A 26,087-nucleotide genomic window follows, 5' to 3' on the forward strand; every position below is an offset into this window, starting at 1 on the left:
TCAATAGTATCAAAGGCTTTGAAAAAGTCTAAAAAAAGAATTAAGATGTCATCCTCAATAAGATCTGAGCAATCAATGAGGTCAAAGAAAGTCTAATATTATTAAAAATATGGCGGTTTTTCATGAAACCTGATTGATTCTCATCAATAATGGAGTTCAAACTCAACTTGAAATGCCTTGAGAAAATAAGGGCAAACAGTTTATAATCATTATTAAGAAGGCTGATAGGTCTCCAATTATCTAAAAAAAGAGTATCCTTTTTATTTTTAGGCACTAAACATATGACACCCTGCTTCATACTAGCTGTAAGCTCAGAGCAATTCAAGCTCTCTGTGTAGACTTCGAGAAGAAAAGGGGATAGAAGCTCAGAGTAAAACTTATAAAATTCAGCCGTTATCCCATCATTACTAGGCGACTTGTTAATTTTAATTGAGGAATTGCTTCCTTAACCTCATGAAAAGAAATAGGCGAATCACAATAATTTTTTCATCTGGATTTATAGTATTGACATAACCAAGATGCTTACAAAAGAATCTAAATTAGCTTGATTAAATTTAGATTTATAGGTAAAATCGAACTCCGAGCCTCTTGTATCCATTCTGGGACATCAAACAACTTCCCTGTGCAAAGGATCATGGGGACCTGAAGTGTCCATCAATTGTACCCTTCGAAATCCTTCATTCTGAAGGGCCCTTTGAAGTGGCCAGTTTTGAGCACTTCGGTTTGGAATGATCTTTCAATATGGCGGCCATGATTGTTTCACTCCAAAGTGCCCTTCAGAGGGCGATATATCCCGTGTTTGGCGATTAGATGGGCCGATCTCACCTTCCGCTTTTATCTCCTGGAATGGGAATTCACCCTCTGTTCAGACAGTTCTGGCGCCACGAAGCAACCGCAAAGGGCACTTTTACTTTCCCGATCAAATGGGGAAAAAGCTCAATGACCCCCTCCCCCTTCGCACGCCACTATCTCCAGGAATGGTGAGGGTTTGTGGCGAGGGGAGCGTGGTTTAGCGAAGTCTTTAGCGAAGAGAGAGAGTCAGGAGATGAGCGGTGAGTAAGTAGGTCAAGTGCAAAATGACAAACACCTGGAGACTGGATAAGAGCCACCGGGAAATGGAAAGAAACTGAGAAAGACTGGACTGACGACTCATGCTCTGGCTGCCTGTTTGAACCTGTGATACTGCTGAATGAGAAACCGCTGTCACTTTTTCAGAAGTTTATTGAGAGTTTTGTTTTTGTTTCATTTGTCGAAATAATAAAAAGCACAAACCTCAGTAAGCCGACCCTGCCTTCTTCCTTCCTCAATTTGAACTTTATCACAACTGTATTTGAATTTTCATACCTTGAGTTTTTCCTTTAGTGTCTCTTGAGTTTTCTTCAGTTGAGTCAGAGCTTTATAAAGAGAGTTCACATTCACATCAGAGTCAGTCCGGATCTTAGTCCAGTTGTTGTTGTGTGGACGAATGTAGAGGGATGAGCACATCTACAACAGATGAGAGAGGATTGTTAAATATGTTATTTTACTATTATTATTTTTCAAGTTTAATGTTTTTTCTATGCCATGCAGCTCATTATGTTTGTGAACAGAGTGTTTGTCCTGTAATATTGTGCATGATGTGCACAGACCTGTATGAGGTGGAGATGATCATCAGTGTGTGAGAGCTGCTCCAGCTAAGTGTTTCTCTTCTTCAGCTCTTTATTGAGCTCTTCAGCCTGTTTCTCTGCTTCTTTCTGCTGTTCCTCCATCATCTTCAGCTGCTCAGACTGACATCTCTCAATGGAGCGGATCAGATCAGTGAAGAGCTCAACACTGGAGGATTTCTCTTTATCCGTGTCTCTCTATTAAATAAATTAGCAAATTAATTTCCCTTACAAAAGGTAAGTATACTTCAAGTTAATTTTAAGCATACTTAATTATACTTTATGTAGTGAGTATTCTAATATCATTGTACTAGAAGTTTATTGTAAGTGTACTGTTTCAGTGTACTTTAGGTGTAACAGTAGTAAACTTTGAGTACACAAGTTTACAACTAAGTTTTTAATTTGCACTGCAACTATTACAAGTCAACTTATAAGAATACTGATAATTCAATACTTGTAGCACATTTTTAGTAAATTAAAGTACACTTTGAAGTATACTTGAACTTATATGCTGTTTAATGTTGATGATCACGTGATTTTACATTTGCATAAGCAATCTTTTATCACTTGTTTCTGCTGCTGCTTCGCCTGTGTTTTGATTTGGAGATTCTGTACCAGAAGATGCATAATAGCGTCTCCTATTGTATAACAGTGAAAACACTGATAGCCTGAAAAATCAGACAATGATGGGGAAAGAGTAAAGTAGATTTGAAGTAAATCCCTATACACTACCAGTGGAATAACCTATACAAAAATTCAGATACTCAGAATTGGGAACATATGTGTTTCTTTATAATCAATATTTTCAAACAATGTAAGTTTATAAGATACTACCTAAAACTATTTTAATAGGATACTCAGTCAAAAGAGTAAACACAACTACACCGGGTAGAATACTTAAACGTAAATGTAAATTTTAGCGGCATCTAGAGGTGACATTGCAAATTTCAATGGAGAAGCTACGGTGGCCAACACAGGACACAGATGTCGTCTGAGACAGAAGAGAGTAGCTATCAAGCAAACACACTCTGTAGAGCAGTTTTTCTGTTTAGGGCTACCGTAGAAACATGCCGGCGCAAAATGGAGACTTAACATGTAAGAGGACCTGCGGTGTGTGTAGATAGAAATTACTCATTCTGAGCTAATAAAAACATAACGGTTCATTATGTAAGGTCTTTATACACCACTGAAAATATAGTCATGTATATTATATTGCATTTCTGTCAATTGAGCATCCTAAAATGTACACATTGCACCTTCAATTATATTTTTATCTCGATCAAAAGATTGAGTGTAAGTATAGGCGAAAATGAAGTCAAGTATACTTAAGTGCAATTTTAGGTATATGTAACAAAGTTCGTAGATGTTAGGAAGGAAGACGACAAGGGTCGGCTGTGACTACTGGCTGCTTTATTTGAAAAACCAACAAAAAGGTGTGCAAACAGGCACAAAACAATCGCCAACATAAACACTGGGAATTCACTCCGTCAGCTCCAGTAAGTCTTTGGTAGTGTGGCAGCCAGCAGTCCTTCTCTCTCTCACTCACTCCTGTTTCTCCTGGCGTTAAGTACCCTCTCCACGCCAATTACTGTAACAAGAGACAGGTGTTCATTATTTGCGCTTAACCCGCTCATCCACCGCGCGTCTCCTGACGCTCTCCCCCGCTGCAGCGTTCGCTGAACCACGCCCCCCTTGCCACATACCCCCCCCGCCCGCCGCCGGCCGGGGAGCCATCCGGCCTGCAGCCCCCCCCCCCCCCCCCCATTTCTGGAGAGGAAATCGGCCACAGCCATCTGAACACCCGGCCTGTGGACCACCTTGAACTTAAAAGGCTGTAAAGCTAGATACCAACGAGTGATCCGCGCGTTGGTATCCTTCATGCGGTGGAGCCACTGCAGAGGGGCGTGGTCCGAACAGAGGGTGAATTCCCGTCCCAGGAGATAATAGCGGAGGGTGAGGACAGCCCACCTGATGGCCAAACACTCCTTCTCCACGGTGCTGTACTTAGTCTCTCTCTTAGAGAGCTTACGACTAATGTACAGCACCGGCCGTTCCTCACCCTCTATCTCCTGAGACAGGACAGCACCCAACCCTCGGTCCGACGCGTCAGTCTGCAACAAAAATGGGAGAGAGAAATCAGGAGAGTGAAGCAACGGCCCGCCACACAGAGCAGCCTTTACTTGGGTAAAGGCCTGCTGGCACAGCTCCGTCCACTGGACCATATCTGGTGCCTCCTTTTTAGTAAGATCAGTCAAGGGGCTGGTGAGGTCCGAATAATTAGGCACAAACCTTCTATAATATCCCGCCAGCCCCAAGAACTGTCTCACCTCCTTTTTGGTCTTAGGGCGCGGACAGGTCGCAACTGCTGCAGTCTTATCAATTTGGGGACGCACCTGTCCATGCCCCAAGTGGAAACCCAGATACTTTACTTCCACGCGCCCAATTGCACACTTCTTCGGGTTGGCCGTGAGCCCGGCTCCCCTCAGCGACTTCAAGACCGCCCTCAAATGCTGCATATGCCGCTGCCAGTCATTACTGTATATGATGATATCATCCAGATAGGCAGCCGCATATGCAGCATGGGGCCGTAAAACCCTGTCCATCAGCCGCTGAAAGGTAGCCGGTGCCCCGAACAGCCCGAACGGAAGTGTAACAAATTGGTGTAATCCAAACGGCGTCGTGAAAGCTGTTTTTTCTCGGGATAATGGAGACAAGGGGATCTGCCAATAACCCTTTGTTAATTCCAGTGTCGAATAAAAACGAGCCGTACCAAGCCGGTCAAGCAATTCGTCAACCCGTGGCATTGGATATGCGTCGAATTTCGACACAGCATTCACCTTGCGAAAATCCACACAGAACCGGACCGAGCCGTCCGTCTTAGGAACCAAAACTATCGGGCTCGCCCAGTTACTGTTGGATTCTTCTATTACTCCCATCTCAAGCATCGCACCTAATTCTTCCTGAACTACTTTTTTCTTGTGTTCAGGCAAGCGATACGGCCGGCTGCGAACCACCACGCCCGGCTCTGTCTCGATATGGTACTGAATGAGGTTTGTACGTCCCGGTAGGGGAGAAAACACGTCAGCAAACTCTGCCTGTAATTTGGTTAGATCAATGAGCTGGGAGGGCGAGAGGTGATCTCCCCCTGGGGCCAGTGCGAGAGATTGTTTTTTTATATTCGCCTCTGGCCCGAGATCATCCTCCCCGCTAATCACCGTCGCCAGCATCACTGATTCCCCCTCATTCCATTTTTTCAGGAGATTGAGGTGATAAATTTGACGTGCTCCTCTCCTATCTGAGCGTATTACCTCATAATCGAGCTCTCCAATTTGCCGTGTGACCTCAAACGGTCCTTGCCACTTTGCAAGTAATTTTGAACTTGACGTTGGGAGTAATACAAGCACTTTATCTCCCGGTGCAAATTTACGCAGGTTGGTCCCCCTGTTATACAGCCGGCTCTGTTTGTCCTGGGCCTGCAACAAATTCTCCATAGATAGCCGCCCCAACGTGTGGAGTTTTGTTCTCAGGTCCAGCACATATTGAATTTCGTTTTTAGATTGAGAAGGTCCGTCCTCCCAAGCCTCCCTTATGACGTCTAACACCCCTCTGGGCTGACGACCATAGAGAAGCTCGAAGGGGGAAAACCCCGTGGAGGCTTGCGGGACCTCTCGCACAGCGAACAACAGGGGTTCCAACCATCTATCCCAATTTTTGGCGTCTTCCTGAACGAATTTACGAATCATTGTCTTAAGTGTGCGATTAAAACGTTCGACCAGCCCGTCCGTTTGTGGGTGAAAGACGCTGGTCCGAATCGATTTAATGCCCAATAATTCGTAAAGTTCGCGTAACGTCCGTGACATAAACGCCGTGCCCTGATCAGTGAGGATTTCCTTAGGAATCCCCACTCGGGAGATTAAAGAAAACAGTGCGTCAGCAACACTCTTAGCGGAAATGTTGCGGAGAGCCACTGCTTCTGGATATCGTGTTGCATAATCCACAATGACCAATGCAAAACGATGTCCTCGTGCTGATCGCTCTAATGGCCCGATGAGGTCCATGCCAATTCTTTCGAAGGGGACCTGCATTAATGGGAGGGGGCGCAAAGGCGCTTTTGGGGTGGCCGGTGGGTTTACCAACTGACATTCACGACAAGCCGCGCACCACCTGCGCACATTCTCGTGAATGCCCGGCCAAAAAAATCGGGTCATGAGGCGATTTAGTGTTGCCCCCTGTCCTAAATGACCAGCCATTGGATTAGAATGAGCCGCCTGAAAAAGCATTTCCCGGCGGCTTCTAGGAACTAATAACTGGGTTGTATCTTCTTTTGTCTGAGCGTCTTGGGTCACTCGATACAACCTATTTTTAATAATTGCAAAATATGGATAGGTAAGCGGTTGTCCAGGATGGAGAGGCTGGCCGTCGATGGTACTGACCTGGTCAAACGCACGTTTCAGCGTCTCATCCTGAGACTGCTCCAGAGGAAAATCATCGCGCTCCGAGAAAATCAGTCTCTCGATTTCGCTCTGTTCCCCTGAGACAGTACCCAGTGGTCTCGGTTCAGTCTCTCCCGCCTGCACACTCGCGTTCCCCTCCGCTGCATTTTTCTCCCAAGAAGCATCCGTACATAAAGCCCCCAATAATTCTGTGAATGCTGGCCAATTGGTCCCCAAAATTAACGGATGCCGGAGGTGCGGATTAACTGCCACCTCCACACTATGCTTTTGACCCCGAAATTGAATAATGACTGGCACAATAGGATATTCCACTATATCCCCGTGCACACACCGCACCTTAACCACGCGGCTATTATCCAATGCCCCAGGTTGTATCAAGCTTTGATGGATCGAGGTTTGGTTACATCCTGAATCCACCAATGCCTGATAGGTACCCCCCTTAATACTCACAGGTATTTGGTACCACCCAGCCTGACCGGGGGCAGCCTGCGGGACGTCCGGGACCTGGACCATCGTCCCCACCTCCATCACAGGGCACCTGTCCACAAAATGCTCCAGGTCCCCGCAACGCCAGCAGGCCAGCCCAGACCTTCCCGCCGCTCCAGTAGCGGAGAGAGGGTTAAGCGGCTGACGTGGAGAGAGCGGAGAAACAGGAGCGGGGTCCAACCCGGCCGGTGGTAGCCCCGCCCCCCTGGGCGGGACTCGAGGCGCCGAGAACGAATGCTGGTTATTCCCGCCCCGCCCTCGGGGCGGGACTCGAGGAGGGCCGGGCGGACAGGACCTAGGTAGAGGGACAGGTCGAGAGAGAGAAGGAGGTGGGAGAGAAGGAGAGAGAGAAGCAGATGGGAGAGGTTCGCCGACCCCTGGGCACGCCACCATGTGGTCCTCTGCGAGATGGATGGCCGACTCCAGCGACGTGGGGCGGTGGTACTGGACCCACTCGGCCGTTCTTCTGGGCAGCCGAGTGATAAACTGCTCCAGTACCACACGATCGATGATGCTCTCCACGTCACTTCCATCGGCCAGCAGCCATTTGCGGCAGGAGTCCCGGAGCTGTTGGGCCATCACGAAGGGCCGGCCGGCCTCTGCCAGCTCCAAGGAGCGGAACCGCTGGCGATGTTGCTCGGGGCTCCGGCCGACCCGCTGGATGATGGCCCTCTTGAGGTCGTCGAAATCCAGGAGGTTCTGCACCGGAAGCTGCTGCGCCGCTACCTGGGACTCCCCGGAGAGCAGTGGGACCAGGCGCATCGGCCACTGGTCCCGCGGCCATCCACAGATCTCAGCCGTCTTCTCAAATAGATCTAGAAACGCCTCCGGATCGTCCTCAGGCCCCATTTTGTTGAGAGGGAGGTGGGCGGGCGCAGCTTGTTGGACCGGGGCTTCCGGCCGAACCTCCCGGTCCATCCAGCTCCGGAACATCTCGCGGTCATCCTGCTGGACTCGGAGGACAGCCTGGAACCGCCTCTCTTGATCCTGACGCAAGTCCAGCAGGGCCTGGTGTTGTTCTTGCTGCATGACCGCGAGAGATGTAATTAGCTCCGCAAATGGTGCAGCAGCAGAGGGCGTCTGCATGGCGGCGGCTTCCGTCTTCCTTCCCGGGTTTCGGCACCAGTGTAACAAAGTTCGTAGATGTTAGGAAGGAAGACGACAAGGGTCGGCTGTGACTACTGGCTGCTTTATTTGAAAAACCAACAAAAAGGTGTGCAAACAGGCACAAAACAATCGCCAACATAAACACTGGGAATTCACTCCGTCAGCTCCAGTAAGTCTTTGGGAGTGTGGCAGCCAGCAGTCCTTCTCTCTCTCACTCACTCCTGTTTCTCCTGGCGTTAAGTACCCTCTCCACGCCAATTACTGTAACAAGAGACAGGTGTTCATTATTTGCGCTTAACCCGCTCATCCACCGCGCGTCTCCTGACGCTCTCCCCCGCTGCAGCGTTCGCTGAACCACGCCCCCCTTGCCACAGTATATTTCTGAGAAGTACATAAAAATAAATAATAAAAACTTTCTTATTTTTAGTTAAAAAGATGTGTACTAATAGCACACTTGAATAAACTTCTTTTTCATAAGGGTTATTATGTATTTACATATTTAAATTGATAGTTTACTAAAAAAAAAGAGAAATTCTCTCGTCATCTACTTCATGTCACTTAAAAGCTTTTTTACTATAATTGAGCAACTTTATTAAGCAGATTGAATTATATTATAATGCAATATAAATGGTGTATTTTTAACTTCCTCTCACTTTTCTCAGCTCTACTGAGTGTTTGATCTCTTGAATCTTCTTCATTCTGTCCTGATCATCTGATGAACATCAGTCTGTGTCTGAACCAGCTACAGAGATAAACACAGGTAACTTCCATATTATGAAAAAATGTCATTTTAACCATTTTAAGACCCCATGACTGCCTTGGCTTTGAGTGTAACATATGCCTGTGTACTCTTGAAAGTTGACAAAATTAACTTTAAATTTCATGACTCATCTTGAACTACACAAGTGTTTGTCCAGTTGAACTGCCTAAAATAAAAGTTGCAAGTCTTTTCAATATGACCTGCAACAAATTGGAAATAAACTGCATTTCTCAGTGTGTTTAAAGTGTTTTGTCTGTAACTCTTTACCTTCTTCTCTCGACTCTCCTCCTCTATAGGAACAGTGTTGTGAGTCCTGTGTTCTCCTTCAGTGCAGAACAGACAAACACACGTCTGATCATCTCTGCAGAACATCTCCAGAGGTCTCTCATGTTTCTGGCATATATAATCCTCCAGATTTTCCACAGCATTGATCAGTGTGTGTTTCTTCAGACGTGGGACTCTGAGATGAGGCTCCAGATGAGAGTCACAGTAAGAGCTTTGACACGTCAGGCAGGACTTCACAGTCTGCTTTCTTTCATCACAGATGTCACAGAGCACTGGAGGACTGGAGGACGCCATGACTGATGAAACAATGAAGAGCAAGAGAGCAATTTTGAATAAATTTTATAAATCTGATTGTCGCAGATCCTCACTCAACAGATGAGAATGTGTGTTTTTATTAAATAAAGGAGAGACGAGAGTGTGTCTTCAGTCAAGCAGTCCTCTGTGTTACTTTACTGAAAACACTCTGAGATATTAAACTTAAAGATCACTGTATTTTAAACCAGGAAAATTTTATATAGACACCAATATAAACACTCATTAACAACAAATAAATCTTAACATGTAGTCAGTCTAGACTCTTTCATATAGTAAATATGCTTTTTTTCTTTTTATGTACAATCATTCATAAACTTACTAAAACACTAGTGAACTTCTGCATGACTTTACTCTAAAGTTACTAATGTTATAGATATCTAATTGAATAACATTAATTGGACAGTAAACATTTGATCATTTTACTAACCTTTTCAGTAAATAAAGGAGAGTCTTCAGTCGAACAGTGTTTACTGGAGATGTGCTGCAGTCGTCATGGCAACTCTGTCCTCATCTGTCACTCAGTGTTTTAGGAAATTCAGCTCCATTCACTTTTATTAATATACATTCATTATAATATATTAGAGTCATTAAAAAACCTATATAAATACATGTACATAATAAATAAAATATATACAATTAATTTAATGTTTTTGTGACCTTAGCTCCATGTAGGAGGGTCACACTCTCCCAGACAAATCTCCCAATTTTCTTAAAACACATTTTCTCTTTGATGACTCTTTTCTCAGTATTCACACACAGGGTAAGGTCTGGTTTGGCATTAAAGATTCAGATGGAGATGTGTATTAAGGAGGTGAGTATGTTGAGAGCAGCTGGTGATCCTGATTTAAACTGGATTATTCAGATGTGATCTTTCAACAGCTCGGTTTGTCATCTCTTCAGGTTCTACACATTCACTATCTGCACCATTATCATTATCCATGGCAAGATCTGATCCAGTGTTGGTTCTGTTCTCTGAACTCCTGGTTCCTCTCTGACTGGTGCTGATGAAGTTTGTTCCCACCGTCTCCGGCTCTCAGAAGCTCCTGGCATCGATGGACTGCCGTCAGCTCACTCAGGTTCACGGATTCACCGATATTGTGCTCAAACCAAAGTGAAAAACTCTTTCATTGTGAAGCTTTCTAATGCTCTCACTTCTCTTGAAGAATATTTACTAGATTTAATGATCATCTACACTAAATAATAATTCAGTATTTTCATTCACAACTGATGAAAGTCAACAATAAAGATCCTGTTTTATTCATATTCTGTCTGAAGTTTCTGTGAGAAGATGTTCATGAACTCAAATCATTCTCGAATGTGTATTTACATATTTATTAGCAAACAATTTAGTTTACAAGCAATATCAGTTATAGAATTGAACTCTTGACTTTATTCAGATATTACAATATAAACCAAAAATCACAATATTTCACAAGCAATTCAATGAGAGAGAAAATGACTTCTGAGATTTCTTTACAAAATAACATGTAGAAACAATTTCATAGTAGATTTGAAAAACAAAGTATTAATGAAAGAAAAGAAATATAGAGATATGTAACAAATTGGTCATTTACATGTACATATAACTCACAAATATTTCATCATAGTTCATGTTTTGTCAGTAATTTGTCAGTGATTTTTTCCTAAAGGCCTGAATATACATTTCTTTTTTGCACTTGTGTCACATTTTAATTTTCTTTATATTTGTAAGTAAAATCTACTTGATTGTGCAAATTTTGGTTTTTATTTACATATTCTAAAATCATCACATCCATATTGAATCTTTTCAGATTTGATGTTTTTTGTTTGTTTCAGTTGACAGGTGTGATGATCAGTGGCTTTGAGTTTTTACCTTCTTCATTATAACCTGGGCAAAAATATGGATAGAGTTTGTCAGTGAAAGTCTGACCAGTGAAAGAGTAGATATGAGATCTGGAGTCCACGTCATAAAAAGAGACCAGACCCTCCTCATAATCCACAAACACTCCCACCTTCTCAGGTTTCACACTCAGAGATAAAGAGACAAATTTGCTGTCATGAGCCACATATTTATCATTCCAATGAGTCACAGCCCAGACTCCCTTATCGGGACTCCGCCATGTATGCTTCTTCCTGTTAATGGATTCTCTGGCCACTCCTACATTCCACTGAGTCTTTCCCTTCACCTGCACCTCATAGTAAAATCTCCCTGAACTGAATCCCTCCTTTGCCAGAACACAAGGAGAGTAATCAAATCTCTTTGGGTTTTCTGGGACGTCCTGCTTAATGTCTCCTTCACTGACTTGTTTTCCATCATCAGACAGGATGAGACGTGGATTCGCTGTATCAGGATCCAGAGTCACATCCACTGAGAGAGATCAGACATTATCAATCAACTTCAGAACAAACATTTTCATGTGTTTAAAACACATTATGATCAAAAGTATTGTGAGTGTATTGGTGTCAATCTCACTGTACCTGCAAACACGTCTGCACACGTCAACACTGTGAACACAGATGACAATATAATGATGAATTAGTAACAGGAATATTTCAGTGAGTTTCTCTCTATTAACAGCATCAGTGGAATGTAAATATTGATCGTCAATCAGTTTGTGAAACAGAATGTGTTTAACATTAATGCACTTACAATGAAGGTCTATGAGACGATCATAACAGAGGGTTTAAAAGCAGAAATGTCAAGTTTGTGTTTTTATTAAAGCTGTAACAATAATTATTCAGTGTAAAAAATGTTATTTTTGCTGTTAAATTCTCCCTGTAGTCAATAATTTTATCCCTTAAACTCATATTTGATCACCAAAATGACATTTCTGTGAAATTTCTTTTTTCATGGCTTAAAATAGGCATGAATAGAGGAGGAACGAGACACAGACTGGAAACACCGGAACAGGTTTCCTTTGCCTGTCATTATCCTGTCAAACGAGTGTCTGGTAAGAAACAAACTAGATGAACTTATGCTAAGTGTAATGAGGCGGGACACGAGGTGAGATCCATATACAAGCTTTATTAGACTGAATTCATCGTCAAACAGGCAATGGTGGAACAACAGCAAACAGGTATGGCAGAATCGTAGTTGAGGAACAGGCAATAGGTCAGGGCTGGCAGATAACAATCGTAAGTCCAATAAACAATACACAGTCCAAAGGCAGGCAGCAGGGAATCGTAGACGGGGAACAGACAGGGTAAATAACAGGCAGACAGTAACAATAAGAAGTGATCAGAAGCGTAACCAGAGTATACAAGACCTCGCAATGTGTGTGAGGATGTGACTAGCTTAAATAGTCCAGATAATGTGCTGCAGCTGGGTGTGGTGATTACTAATTACTACAAGGGAGGATTATGGGAAATGAAGTCCGGGAATGACTGGAACTGTGACACTAAGAGCTGATCATGATTGTGAATTCAGACAGAGCAAACTCATTTTCCCTACAGAAACTTGACTCAAAGATCATCATAAACCCCAGGCCTAACGAGACGAGCTCATTTCAATCCACTGGAGGAGCTGTGTGTGTTTGACAATAGCTGGTCACACAATACTGTGTTCGGGTGGAAGTGAGCACACTGGAGATTTTAACTCTTTATTTCAGATCATTTTATCTCCTGCTGGAGTTCAGTCAGATCTGTCATATGTTCCCGGACCGAACGTTGATGCTGCAGTGGAGAGAATAGTGAAGAACAATGATGCTCTCACTCGCTCTGCAGATCAACCTGATTTAATTTCTTTAATTGATGTGATTTATCTGAATATCTGCATTATCTTCAGCAAGATGTGGACTGTCCCACTCGTTTGAACTGGAATATTGATCGCTGTCAGGAGAATATTCCTGGAAATCTGACCACTATGTAATCAGGGATGTGATTCTTCGGGATTAAACTATATTTCCTTTTTTTTTCAGCCAAAAATCCTGAAGATGTGATTCATTTCAATCATTTAGTAACCAGCAGAACCCCCGGTGGTCAGGGTTATGTACTGCATGATGACTGAAATCAGAAATGGCCTAAAACAATTAACTAACCCAGATAATGATGATCTGGCGGTCCGCCAGCGTTTTTTGGGGCGGCACAAAGTCAGCGGCTAGACACAGTTGGACCACCATTGGCACAATCCAACTAATCTGAAAATGCCGTCAGTCTGACAGAGTTTTTTGGGTGTCACGCCACCGGCGGTTTGATGTTGGTACACCAGTGGCAAACTGATAGTCAGTCCAGTTTCTACTGAGCGCTTACAGGACATCTTTATTTTATAAATGTATGTTTATTCTATATTATTTTTACAGTTATAAAGAAAGCACTGAACAAAAGACTGACCTAATACATCAGAAGCAAAGTGTTGGTTTAAAAAATCATTCATTGATCATTCGAACCATAATTTCAAGGTGATTCTGGCTCACACTGAAGCCCCTGAAACATGCTATTGCTCTAGTCAGTTGCCAAGACAAAGGAATTCATTATTTGCATAAAAAACAAGATATAATAATTGAGCCAGTTTTACTTAATGGCCAAAATGTTGAAATTGTGGAAAATTATAATTATCTTGGTACAGTTCTGGACTCGAGCTTCTCTAGCATGTTTTCAAAAGATGCTCACAGAGACTCTGTCTTCTCAGACATCTCAGCCGCCTTTGTGTTTGTCAGCATATCTTAAACTTTCACAAGTTCACCTGCCTGTCTTAATGGTTAATTGATTTGGCTTGCTGTCCTCACAGGAGGATTGAACCCGAGGCTCGGCTCGAGCTCCAAACTAAACCCCTCTATAACAGTACTGCGCAGAGGGAGAATAAGAGAAATAGAGGAGATGGGGAGGAGGAGGGATGCTGGAAGAACTGTCGCTGGGATGACGCAGTGACTGCTGCTTATATTACGCTCATAATCCCCAACTTTATTTATAGAGCACATAATAAAACAACATAGTTGACCATAGTGCTGTACAATAAAATAAAAATTACAAAAATTAAAAACCACAACAAAAGCCTCACACCCAACATTCAGGACTAACTTGGTAACTACTGCGACAATACCTCAATACTCATACCTGATCAAAAGCAAATGTAAAACAATATGTTTTTAACTGTTTCTTAAAATCATTTAGAGATGATAATTGTCTCAAATACACTGGTAAACTGTTCCATAACCTTGGAGCAGCTACTGCAAATGCACGGTCACTTCTGGACTTTAGTTTAGATCGAGGAACATGTAGATTTTGTGCATTGGAATGAAATGTTCTCTTTGACTCCTGAACATGAATTAGATCAGGAATGTATGGAGGGGCTGTGCCATGCTGGGATTTAAACACAAAACGTAGAATCTTAAAATTAATTCTATAAGGTACAGGTAAACAATGCAATGCTCTCAAGACAGGAGAAATATGGTCATATTTCTGAGTACCTGTCAATAGCCTTGCGGTATCTGTATTCGGTCCAAAAGTTTCATTTGAGAACCATAATAAAACGAGTTGCAATAATCTAGTCAGGAAAAAATAAAACCATGAATGATCTTCTCCAAGTCTGTATGTGCTGAGAAAGGCTTAATCTTAGCAATCATTCTAAGTTGATAAAAACTAGCTTTAACAACTTTGCTTATTTGAGAGTTACGTTTTAAAGCACTGTCACAGATCATGCCTTAATTTTTTACTTGATGTTTCCTAAAAGGGCTCAATGTACCTAGATTAATTCCAGCTTTATCACTCATTTTGGAGGGCCTAAATATAATCACCTCTATTTTCAAAAAGTTTGCAGCCATCCATGACTTCACCTCATCTATCAGGCCAACAAGTGCCCCAGGACACTGGAAGAATTTTTGTTAAAGGACAAATACAATTGAGAATCATCAGCATCAGAATGAAATGACACACCGTATTTACCCAAAATCACTCCTAATAGCAGCATATAAAGAGAAAAGAAAAAGGGCGCCGAGATCGAACCTTGCGGGATACCACATGTTAGGGGTGCTGAGGCTGATGCAAACTCTCCCATGCAGACCGAGAAACTCCTATTTTGAAAGTAAGACTTTGTCCGTCTTAGGGCATTTCCACAAATACCCACATATGTTTCAAGACGAGATATAAGAATCTGATGGTCAATCGTATCAGCTGTCTAAGAGTAAAAGTACTGTAAAATTGCCATGGTCGGTCACAAGAAAAACATTGTTAAAAACTGAAAGCAAACTCTTGTTAATTATAGACTCTAAAAGTGGGCCAACTGATTCAAAAACTTGCTTTAACAAATGGGTTAGAACAATATCCTGAGGAGAACTTGTGAACTTTAGTTTATGCACAATGTCCTCAAGGATAGAAAGAGAGATCGGCTCAAAATTGGAGAAAGTAACACCAGATATAGATTGCTGTACAGCCGTATATGAACAATGACTAATGTTACACAGCAAAAAATGCTGTTCTTACTTAGAGTTGTTGTCTTGTTTCTAGTCAAAATATCTTAAAGTTCTTAAATCAAGAAGCATTTTCTTGACAAGTAAAAATTATCTTCTTGTTTTTAGGAAAAATAAGTCAAAATTAAGTGAGTTTTTCCTTAAAACAAGCAAAATAATCTGCCAGTGGGGTAAGCAAAGGAAGAACCTGAGGAGTTTTCTAGAAAATCGCTCCCATCTTCTCTTCAGCCAGTTTGAGATCCTGAAATCTGGGAGGCGCTATAGAGTCCCTCGGGCAAATAAAAATGTGTTCAAGAAGTCCTTCATCCCAAATGCAATTAAAATTCAGAAAAGTAACAGAAAAATGACATTAACTGTACTTTTCTATGTAATGTGATCTTGTCTGTGTATTGTTTTATTATAGCCTGTTAGTTTCTCAGTAGATGTTTAGGTGTTGGAGAGCCAAAGACAAATTTCCACTCTGGTGAATAAAATTTGAGTTTGTACAGGGATAGTTACGTCATGTGCCTTACATGTCACTAAAGTTCACATTATACTTCTTTAAAGCTGCAGTCCATAACTTTTGGCACTCTAACGGTTGATAAACAGAACTGCATGCGTCTTGCGGAGGAACATTGGTTTGGAAAATGTATTCATGATGTACATGTTTATTATATAAATTTGAAAATTTTGAACACACAAAAAAAGTTAAGGACTGCAGCTTTAAATGATTATGACAAGAGTTGAAAATATAACTTTTAGTGATTTTATAATCACGTGGTAATCAGCAACATCACAGATGCTTAAAATTAATTTAACACTTTTTTCTTAGTATTTTCTTAGTTAATGACAAAAACACTGTATTTGATATTCACTTACCAGTTTGAATGAGTTTTTCATTTAGATGTTCCTTCAGTAGAGTCAGAGCTCTTTTCAGAGATTTCTCGTCCACATCAGAGTTCTTGGTGTGTGAAATACTGTTCAGGGATGAGAACATCTAGAGCAGGAGAGAGAAGACTATTAAATATTAATTATATTCCACATTATCGCTGATGAGACAGATGTTTACTGACCTGTATGACATGGAAATGATCGTCAGTGTGTGAGAGCTGCTTCAGCTCAGTGATTTCCTGCTGCAGCTTGATGAGATCTTCAGCCTGCTTCTCTGCTGCTTTCTGCTGTTCCTTCATCATCTTCAGCTCAGTGTTATTTCTCTTCAGCTCTTTAATGAGATCTTCAGCCTGTTTCTCTGCTGCTTTCTGCTGTTCCTCCATCATCTTCAGCTCAGTGTTATTTCTCTTCAGCTCAGTGATTTCCTGCTTCAGCTCTTTAATGAGATCTTCAGCCTGTTTATCTGCTGCTTTCTGCTGTTCCTTCATCTTCAGCTGCTCAGACTGATATCTCTAAACGGATTGGATCAGATCAGTGAAGAGCCAAAGACTATAGATAAAGACAGTCCACTCCTCTAGTTATGAACGGAAGAAACGGCAACACGCAATATGGCACATTAGGTCAAGCCTTCTAAGTAAAAGAGCCAATCGCTGATTGATCAAGTCTTTGCATCACTGCAGCTGCTGTTAGAAGCTTCGGTTCCCATAGAAACCTGAGATTCACGCTTATGACTGCACATGAGCATTGGCTCGTCTAGCCTGAAAAATAAGCTTTTTTAATGTAATTTGAGCATACGAAACAACATTTATGGGACGGTTCATGTCAGATTGTGTTGCTGATTTGAAATGTTATTTAATTGCAAGTTAAGTTTTTGGGATTTCCCCATTCAAATAGATAGGACTTGGTATTAGATGTGGAAATAGCTGTCAGGAGGCATTACAAATAAGGCTGTCAATTGAAGAGACTTTCCTTGAAAGGGACTTTGGAAGAGTTCAACGCTGAATGATTTCTCTTTATCTGTGTTCCCCTCGCCCCAACTGGACAAAGTTACATGTTTAAGCTGGTTTGCCTCTGCGTAACAGCGCTCATCAATGTCAAAATGATTGAGATGGCCAATCAAATCAAAGAAGATGAGCTTTACTGTTCACTTTGATTTTGTTTTTTGCTTCATCTCTGGATTTCCATGTTCTTGCCTGAGCCCTGGACTCTATCTGTATTTGGACTGCCCACTCTGTGTTTTGACCTTTTTGCCTGTCTATGGTTTATGATTGTGGATTAACCTTCAATAAATACACTGCATATGGATCCTCCGCCATTCGTGTCTTAGAGCAGTCATTACACCCAACTGCTGAGACCATTGCATCACAAACACCAAACCACCCCACACTCCTAAACCAATGCACTTACACACACACACACACACACACACACACATACACACACACACACACACACACACACACACATACACACACACACACACACACACACACTCACGGTGTATTGTGTAGGTAAGATGATCAACACTGCTATCAACACCCAGACACCCAGACCAATAATCATCCCGTTTGAAATGTGGACGGTTCGAGATGAAGTAAAGAAACCATCATTGGAGGTGAGAGTCTGTAAAAAGAGAAAGATTCTGTTCAAGTAACACTTCTCGAAGCCTTCTCCTATACTTGCAATACAAAAGCAGGGACCATTCCCTGTCTCCCATTCAATCCTAGTAGAGCATTGTTCCTTATATGGAAATGGTTCCGGTACATAAAGAAAATCATATGTTATAACATAGAGTACAGCTTCATCAGAGGACAAAAGACCCTCTGTCCACTTTCCTTCAATGCTGAGACCAACATAAAATCTATCAATCACAAAGCTTGTCCAAAGCTGTGGCCAAAGTACAAGAAGCCGAATGATTTTAATCATTTTTTCACTCACTTTTCTCGGCTTTACAGAGTGTTTGATCTCTTGAATCTTCTTCATTCTCTTCTGGATCATCTGCTGCTCATCTGTCTGTGTCTGAACCAGATGATGAAACATACAGAGAAAAACACACACATCACTGAATTTATTGTTCAATCTTCTGACCAAAAAAAAAAAAAAAAAAATCTTATTAGAATAATGAATGTAAATCAGAATTAATTTATTTTTTTTTTTTTTGGTCCATGTCTGTCAGCTGTGAAGGTAACATTTTCAGATTCACAAAAGTTGACAAAATTAACTTTTAGGTGATTAATTTAAAAAAAAAAGTGACAAGCCAATATGACCTGCACTCAGATCGTAAGTGCTTCCTGCTTCGTTACTGTTCGGACGCTCTTGCTTACAGCTCCGCACTTTGCTCTATTGCTTTTATATTTTATCTCCTAATTTTAACTTCAGCAAATCAACACAGTGCTCAAACGACAAATCTTGGCAACAACAATCTTTTTAACTGGAAGAATTGCTACAAAAAAGGGGAATTTTTATCCAACCAGCCTCCCACTGACGGCAGCCATCAGCTTACATTCCGGAGAAGGGAAAACACAGCTGCCTACATCCAAAAGGATTAGAAATAATATGCCTCCTCTGGTTGAAGAATCTACCTGCTGCACAAACTGCCACAGACTTCTACAAAGGATTGCAGTTCTTGAAACAAAGTTACTTGCGGGACTACCAAACCAGAAGGAACACACAACAGAGCTTCGTCATGGACGTCCTCAGCACACAGCCAGTGAGTCCCATGAATCTAATGCTCCTAAACAGACCGTACTGAGTGCCGGAACTGATCAGCATATTAATTGATGGCACACACAGGGAGCGAGACCCAAAGGCACTCGAGACATCAGATTGTCACGAGTATCACATATTAATGCAGTAGCATCCTCTACCCCAAACACTAGCTCCCTACCACTGCCAATACATCTGGAGAACAGATTTGAAGTGTTAATGAATGTGGGTGAGGAATCTAATGTGGGTGAGGAATCCCCAAACATGATCGGACACAGATCAAATCAGCCAGCAGCTAACACCGATGCTAACTGCCGCTCAAGGTTGAACAGTCAGCGGCACTCAGCTCTTAGAGCAGCCGAGCCCAGGACTCTGATAGTGGGTGACTCTATTATCAGAAACATTAGCAGCAGGGATACAACTACATGCTGCCTTCCACAAGCAACAGTTTCTGATGTAAACAGGGAACTTAAGAGCATTCTGATGAAATATAAGACTGCAAATCGACTAATCATTTATGTGGGGAAGAATGATATTCTGAAGGAGCAGTCAGAACTCCTTAAGAGGGATTTCAATGAACTTTTTGAAATGCTTAAAAGACTAAAAGTTCAGTCGTTCATCAGTGGACCACTCCCAGCAAGAGGAACAAATAGATTTACACGGTTGCTTGAACTTAACACATGGCTGCAAAAAACCTGCAACTTAAAAGGACTGAATTTCATCGACAACTTCAATCTGTTCTGGAGTCAGAGACAACTGTTCACTCATGATGGCCTGCACCCAAACAAACTGGGCTCAAGAGTGCTAAAGGACAATATCTACTTCTGCCTCCATCATCCTTCAGCAGTGTGTACAAATCCACTCAACCTGAATGGCACAAACACACCTGGACAGAGTACAACTGACCACAGGACTTCATTTCAGCACCTGAATGGACATGCGGTTGACACTTCCCACAAGGTCAATGATAACACCACGCAGCCACAACAACCACTGCTCACGGACACAATCCTGACTGAGCCCTGCCCACAGAGCTCACAGAGAGACAGTGACTTATTAGAACTGCTCCAAGATTCAGCACCCAAGGACGACTTTCGGGAAAACTTTCCAGGACAACATATTACAGCCTCCGGTAACACCAGAGCAACAGCCCCTCTCACCGGACACGTTATCCCTCTCTCCAGCATCCCCTCTTCTGTGCTTCTCAGAGAAAATGGAGGAACTGGTGTACGCTGGAACCAAACTCTCCCACTCTTTTGCTGCGAGCCCCCAGATAACAAAAAAGCATCAAGCCCCGAAACCACCAAAGCCTGTGGGCCCAGCTCGCCCTCCCCCTCCTCCTGGTGCTCCTCGCATTCTACTTATAGTTATCTACAGGCCTCCAAAATACTCTCCAGCCTTTGTGGAGGACTTTACAGAACTGTTATCAGCAATTTCCTCAGAGTTTGACTGTTTTGCTATTACTGGGTACTTTAACATCCACATAGAAAATGCAGAATCCAATATGGCAAAAGAAATCATAACTGTTTTGAATACTTTTGATCTGACTCAGCATGTACATGGACCTACACACAATCGTGGACACACTCTAGATTTAATTATCAGTAAGGGTCTAAACATTTCATCCATTATCATTAAGGATGTAGCGCTATCTGATCATTTCTGTATTTTCTTTGAAATATTGATCTGTCCGACTGTTGAAGCTAGATCTGTCTCGGTCAAAAAGCGATGCTTAAATGAGAACACTAGTGCACTGTTTATGAAGGCTATATCTTTAACACCAAGCATATCTGCAGACTCTGTTGATTTTCTCCTTGATTCTTTTAACTCAAAAGTACAGAATGTTATTGATAACATTGCTCCTGTGAAAGTCAGGAAGAAAAGTGGCAGACAAAAAGCACCATGGAGAAACTCAACAGCAGTGCAAAATATGAAAAGACAATGCAGAAAAGCTGAGCGCATGTGGCGAAAGACAAAACTTGAAATCCATTATAACATCTATAAAGATATTCTTCATGCTTTCAATGTGGAATTAGGCAAAGCTAGACAGAACTTCTTCTCAAATATTATAAACAGAAACTTAAACAACACCGCACTCTTTTTGCTACAGTAGAGAGACTAACAAACCCCCCAAGTCAGATTCCCAGTGAAATGCTCTCAGACAGCAAATGCTGTGAGTTTGCTTCCTTCTTCTCTGAGAAAATTAATAATATCAGAAAGGCGATCAGCACATCCTTGAGCTGCACTGGGGTAAAACAGATCAGATCACAACCTCAGAAAGTAGCTATTATGTCTGATTTCGAAGCAATTGATGGTAAAATTTTGGAAGAAACAGTAGAGCACCTTAAAACATCAACCTGCGCCCTTGACACACTTCCCACATCTTTTTTCAAAAGAGTGTTAAACTGTTTAGAAGCAGATCTCCTAGAAGTGGTAAATGCCTCACTTCTCTCTGGGACTTTTCCAAAATCCCTGAAAACTGCAGTTGTTAAGCCCCTCCTGAAAAAGAGCAATCTGGATAACACCATATTGAGCAACTACAGGCCAATCTCAAATCTTCCTTTCATAGGCAAGATCATTGAAAAAGTTGTTTTCAATCAGCTGTACAAGTTCTTAAGCTTGAATGGATACTTTGATAACTTTCAATCTGGTTTCTGACCGCATCACAGCACAGAGACAGCACTCATAAAGATAATAAATTATATTCGCCTAAACACAGATACAGGTATATTATCAGTGCTGGTTCTACTTGACCTCAGTGCTGCGTTTGACACTGTCGATCACAACATACTTCTTGACAGGCTCGAAAACTGGGTTGGGCTTTCTGGGATGGTCCTTAAATGGTTCAGGTCATACTTAGAAGGGAGAGGTTATTATGTGAGTATCGGTGACCATAAGTCTGAGTGGACATCCATGACATGCGGAGTCCCTCAAGGTTCAATACTTGCACCCCTCCTGTTCAACATATATATGCTGCCACTGAGCCAAATAATGAGAAAGAACCAAATTGCATATCACAGCTATGCAGATGACACCCAGATTTACCTAGCCCTATCACCCAACGACTACAGCCCCATTGACTCCCTGTGTCAATGCATTGATGAAATTAAAAATTGGATGTGCCTAAACTTCCTTCAGTTAAACAAAGACAAAACTGAAGTCATTGTGTTTCGAAACAAAGATGAAGTTCTCAAAGTGAACATGTACCTTCACTCTAGGGGTCAAACAACTAAAAATCAAGTCAGGAATCTTGGTGTGATTTTGGAGTCAGACCTGAGTTTCAGTAGCCATGTAAAGACAATAACTAAATCAGCATATTATCATCTCAAAAATATTGCAATAATTAGATGCTTGTCTCCAGTCAAGACTTAGAGAAACTTGTTCATGCTTTCATCACCAGCAGGGTGGATTATTGTAATGGGCTCCTCACTGGTCTTCCCAAAAAGACCATAAGACAGCTGCAGCTCGTACAGAACGCTGAGCAGAACCAGAACATATGAACACATCACACTAGTCCTCAGGTCCTTGCACTGGCTTCCAGTTGCATTTAGAATTGATTTTAAAGTACTGTTGCTTGTTTATAAATAACTCAATGGCCTAGGACCTCAATACATTGCAGATATGCTCATAGAATATAAACCTAACAGATCACTCAGATCATCAGGATCAACTCACTTAAAAATACCAAGGGCTCACTCAAAGCAGGGAGAGTCTGCTTTTAGCTGTTACGCCAGCCGCAGCTGGAACCAGCTTCCAGAAGAGATCAGGTGTGCTCCAACAGTAACCACATTCAAATCCAGACTCAAAACACATCTTTTTACCTTTGCTGATTGAGCACTGTACTATGTCCGAACTGTTTGCACTTTATTTTATACGTATTATCTTTTTATTCTTTAAATTCTTTTCCTATTTTTATTTCATTTTTAATGTATTTTTATATCTTTTATGTATCATCATGATTCTGACTTTTAATGCATTTTAAATCCAAATAGCAAAATTCTCTGTTTTTACTGTTATTTCTATTCCTTATGTTCTATTTTTATTCTTCTTCTTTATGTAAAGCACTTTGAATTACCATTGTGTATGAAATGTGCTATACAAATAAAATTGCCTTGCCTTGCCTTGCCTTGCACCAACATCAACACAAATGAAAACTGCATTTCACAGTGAGTTTATAGTGTTTTGTCTGTAACTCTTTACCTTCTTCTCTCGAGGAACCTCTAAAGGAACAGTGTTGTGAGTCCTGTGTTGTCCTTCAGTGCAGGACAGACAAACACATGTCTGATCATCTCTGCAGAACATCTCCAGAGGTCTGTTATGTTTCTGGCATATATAATCCTCCAGATTTTCCACAGCGTTGATCAGTGTGTGTTTCTTTAGATGTGGGACTCTGTGATGAAGCTCCAGATGAGAGTCACAGTAAGAGCTTTGACACGTCAGGCAGGCCTTCACAGCTTTCTGCTTTCTTTCATCACAGAAGTCACAGAACACTTTAGATTCTTGATTAAGCTTATTAAAGTGTTGCACAAGCTTTCTGAGTGTTGAATTAATCTTTAAATCAAGTCTTTTGCTGAATTCTTTTTTACAGAATGGACAGAAGCCGATCTTTCTGTTTGTCCAGCACTTGCTCAGGCAGGTTCTGCAGAAGTTGTGTCCACATGGAGTGGTGACTGGATCAGTGAACACTTCCAGACAGATGGAGCACTGGAGCTCCTGATTTAGTGCTGGAACACTGGAGGATGCCATGACTGAAAAGAAAAGTAACGACAATTTATCATCTACATTGCTGAAGAGAGCAACTTTCATAAAAAGGTATGTACACCGAGTAATTTGGTTTATGTTCTAAAATGCATTATTTGAAGTGCTGTTTTTTTTTTTTTTTCAAAAGGTGATAACATCTAGGTTACGTATGTAACCCTCATTCCCTGAAGGAGGGAACGGAGACGTTATGTCAGAACAGACTGACGAATGGGGGGTCTTGCCCCGAGAGTCCAATCACCTTCGAGTGTTAACAAAACAGGCCAATGGTACGCTGAGTTCCTTGGTCTGCGATATTTGCATCACAAACTCCACCATCACAGTGTAGTTATGTAAGGAGCAGCGCGAGCAACTCGCATTCAAGTCTTCACCGAGGAGCTGAGCCAATGACCCGGTATTTCAGCAGAACAGCAATTGTGGCAAAGGGACATAAAGTCTCTGTTCCCTCCTTCAGGGAACGAGGGTTACATATGTAACCTAGACGTTCTCTTTCAGTTGGTCACGTTCGACGTTACGTCAGAACAGACTGAAGAATGGGGTCCCTTACAAAATGCCACAATAGCTGTCTTCCAGTGACCTATAAATGTGATAGCACCCTGTCGTGAGACTCAGCACGAGCGAAGGACTACACTAAATACAGAATACACTGGGAAGCATACCCCAACAGGAATATGCTAACAAACTGCCTGCTCAAGGAGGTCTTACAAGGAATCAATCAGCATAACGGTGATAGGGAGAAAAGATCAGGACATGGGTGCCAGAGTCTCTGAGAGAGAAGGCCCTTCCTCATAGGGATAGTTTGGAGGACCAGGTCCGGCCAGGCCAATACGGCACAACCAAAAGGACCTGCTCCTCGTCCTCCCTGATCTTCACCCTCCTACCTCGGTCAGGGAGTAAAACAACTGGCAATGAGCATTGACTGGGGAGGCAAACAGGTCTATCTGAGCATCCCCGAAGTGTTCCCAAATCAGCTGATCCGACTAGGGATGGAGGGATGTCTCCACTCCCCAGGGTGAGACTGTTGCCGAGAAAGCTTGTTGGCCGCAAAATTGAGTCTGCCCGGGATATGAATGGCACGAAGTGACCTAGATGCGGGCGAGTTGAGACATGCGACGGCAGTGTAGACCTCCCTGACAGATGATGTACACTACGGTCGCAGTGTTGTCCGTTCGGACCAGGATGTGCTTGTCTCTCAGCAGGACCCTGAAGTGGTGCAGAGCAAGCCGAACCGCTAGCAACTCGAGGCAATTGACATGTCACTGAAGTCGAGGTCCCGTCCATCAGACTCGGGCAACACTGTCATCCCAGAGGAAGGCAACGCAGGTGAATCCTCATCTCCCGAGGACTCAAGGCCGCTCTGTGATGCGGGAATCGACATTTGGTCGTCCTCCGGAGCCCTGAATGAAACACTGGGTCCCTGAGTAGGAGGCTCAGGAATTTCAACCGGAAGTGAGGGGGGTGTGGCCCAAGTCTGACTCGTCGGGGAAGCCCACACCGTGACCCTCAGATCACCCTGGCCACCAGCCAAAGTAGTCCTCTCACGAGAAGAGGAACAAGGTCGGGGTGTGACAGAGAAGACTCTACACTGTTTCTAGTCGAGTCTCGATCTCAACATCGCAATGGTCCTGTTCCCACAGTGAGAACATGAACCAGTCACAAACGCTGCCTCAGCGTGCTGAAAGCCCAAACTTGACCAATTAAATGAAACTATTTTGATCGCTATTGCTGACTTTGTGATGTGTTTCTCTTTCTTTGAAGTGCTGGGTAGTTTCACATCGCTTTCTCTCATCCACTTAAACTTGACACGCATAGATAACGAGACATTTTGAAGAAAAGTGGGTAACTTCTGTCCACCTCGGCTATAAGCAATGACTAAAATAAGGAAATTTAATTAAATTAATATTGATTCTGGAATAAAAAAAAATCTTTAAAATCTTTAAAAAAAAAAAAAAAAGTGATAGGTGAATCAATATTTTTCTCCCAGCCCTAAGGTTTATTACTTTCAATTTGTTGTTTATTTTATGATTAAACTTTACTTTGATCGTTCGCTGGTTCCCACTTCTTTCTTGCATGAGCCTTTAACATTGTTACAGTTATAATGTTTATTATCAGTTTATTTTTTACCAAATCTCCACAAATTGATATGCAGTCACATTAAAAAAAAAATCTGTATGTTTACTGAGTTTGCAGTAGACATAAAATGATAATACTGTTTAATATCATTTATCATTATAAACATTTGTTTTTTTTATTATCTTAAATTAGTCTTTCTCTTTAAAGGAGTGGTGTATGTGTGGGTTAAACTAACTTTCTTGCCAAC

General features: G+C 42.1%; 1 protein-coding gene across 4 annotated transcripts in view; it reads right to left on the reverse strand.

Moving 5' to 3' along the window:
* LOC137009877 (E3 ubiquitin-protein ligase TRIM39-like) overlaps positions 1 to 26,087 on the reverse strand; it is a 94,512-nt gene that overhangs the window by 64,206 nt on the left and 4,219 nt on the right. For 2 of the 4 annotated variants that reach the window (XM_067372484.1, XM_067372483.1), the window contains exons 4-10: positions 23,210 to 23,757; positions 18,242 to 18,322; positions 17,801 to 17,926; positions 16,486 to 16,815; positions 16,292 to 16,409; positions 11,508 to 11,534; positions 10,437 to 11,397 (exon numbers count right to left, since the gene is read on the reverse strand). The exons of 1 other annotated variant lie outside the window; for it this stretch is intronic. In XM_067372484.1, coding sequence (XP_067228585.1) covers positions 10,862 to 11,397; positions 11,508 to 11,534; positions 16,292 to 16,409; positions 16,486 to 16,815; positions 17,801 to 17,926; positions 18,242 to 18,322; positions 23,210 to 23,757 — 1,766 coding nt within the window. In that variant the 3' untranslated portion in view covers positions 10,437 to 10,861. Of the gene's footprint in view, positions 1 to 10,436; positions 11,398 to 11,507; positions 11,535 to 16,291; positions 16,410 to 16,485; positions 16,816 to 17,800; positions 17,927 to 18,241; positions 18,323 to 23,209; positions 23,758 to 26,087 lie in introns of those variants that run through there. One more of the 4 variants, XM_067372485.1, reaches the window with a different exon arrangement.

The sequence above is a fragment of the Chanodichthys erythropterus genome, chromosome 20, assembly GCF_024489055.1.
Source record: "Chanodichthys erythropterus isolate Z2021 chromosome 20, ASM2448905v1, whole genome shotgun sequence".
NCBI lineage: Eukaryota > Metazoa > Chordata > Actinopteri > Cypriniformes > Xenocyprididae > Chanodichthys > Chanodichthys erythropterus.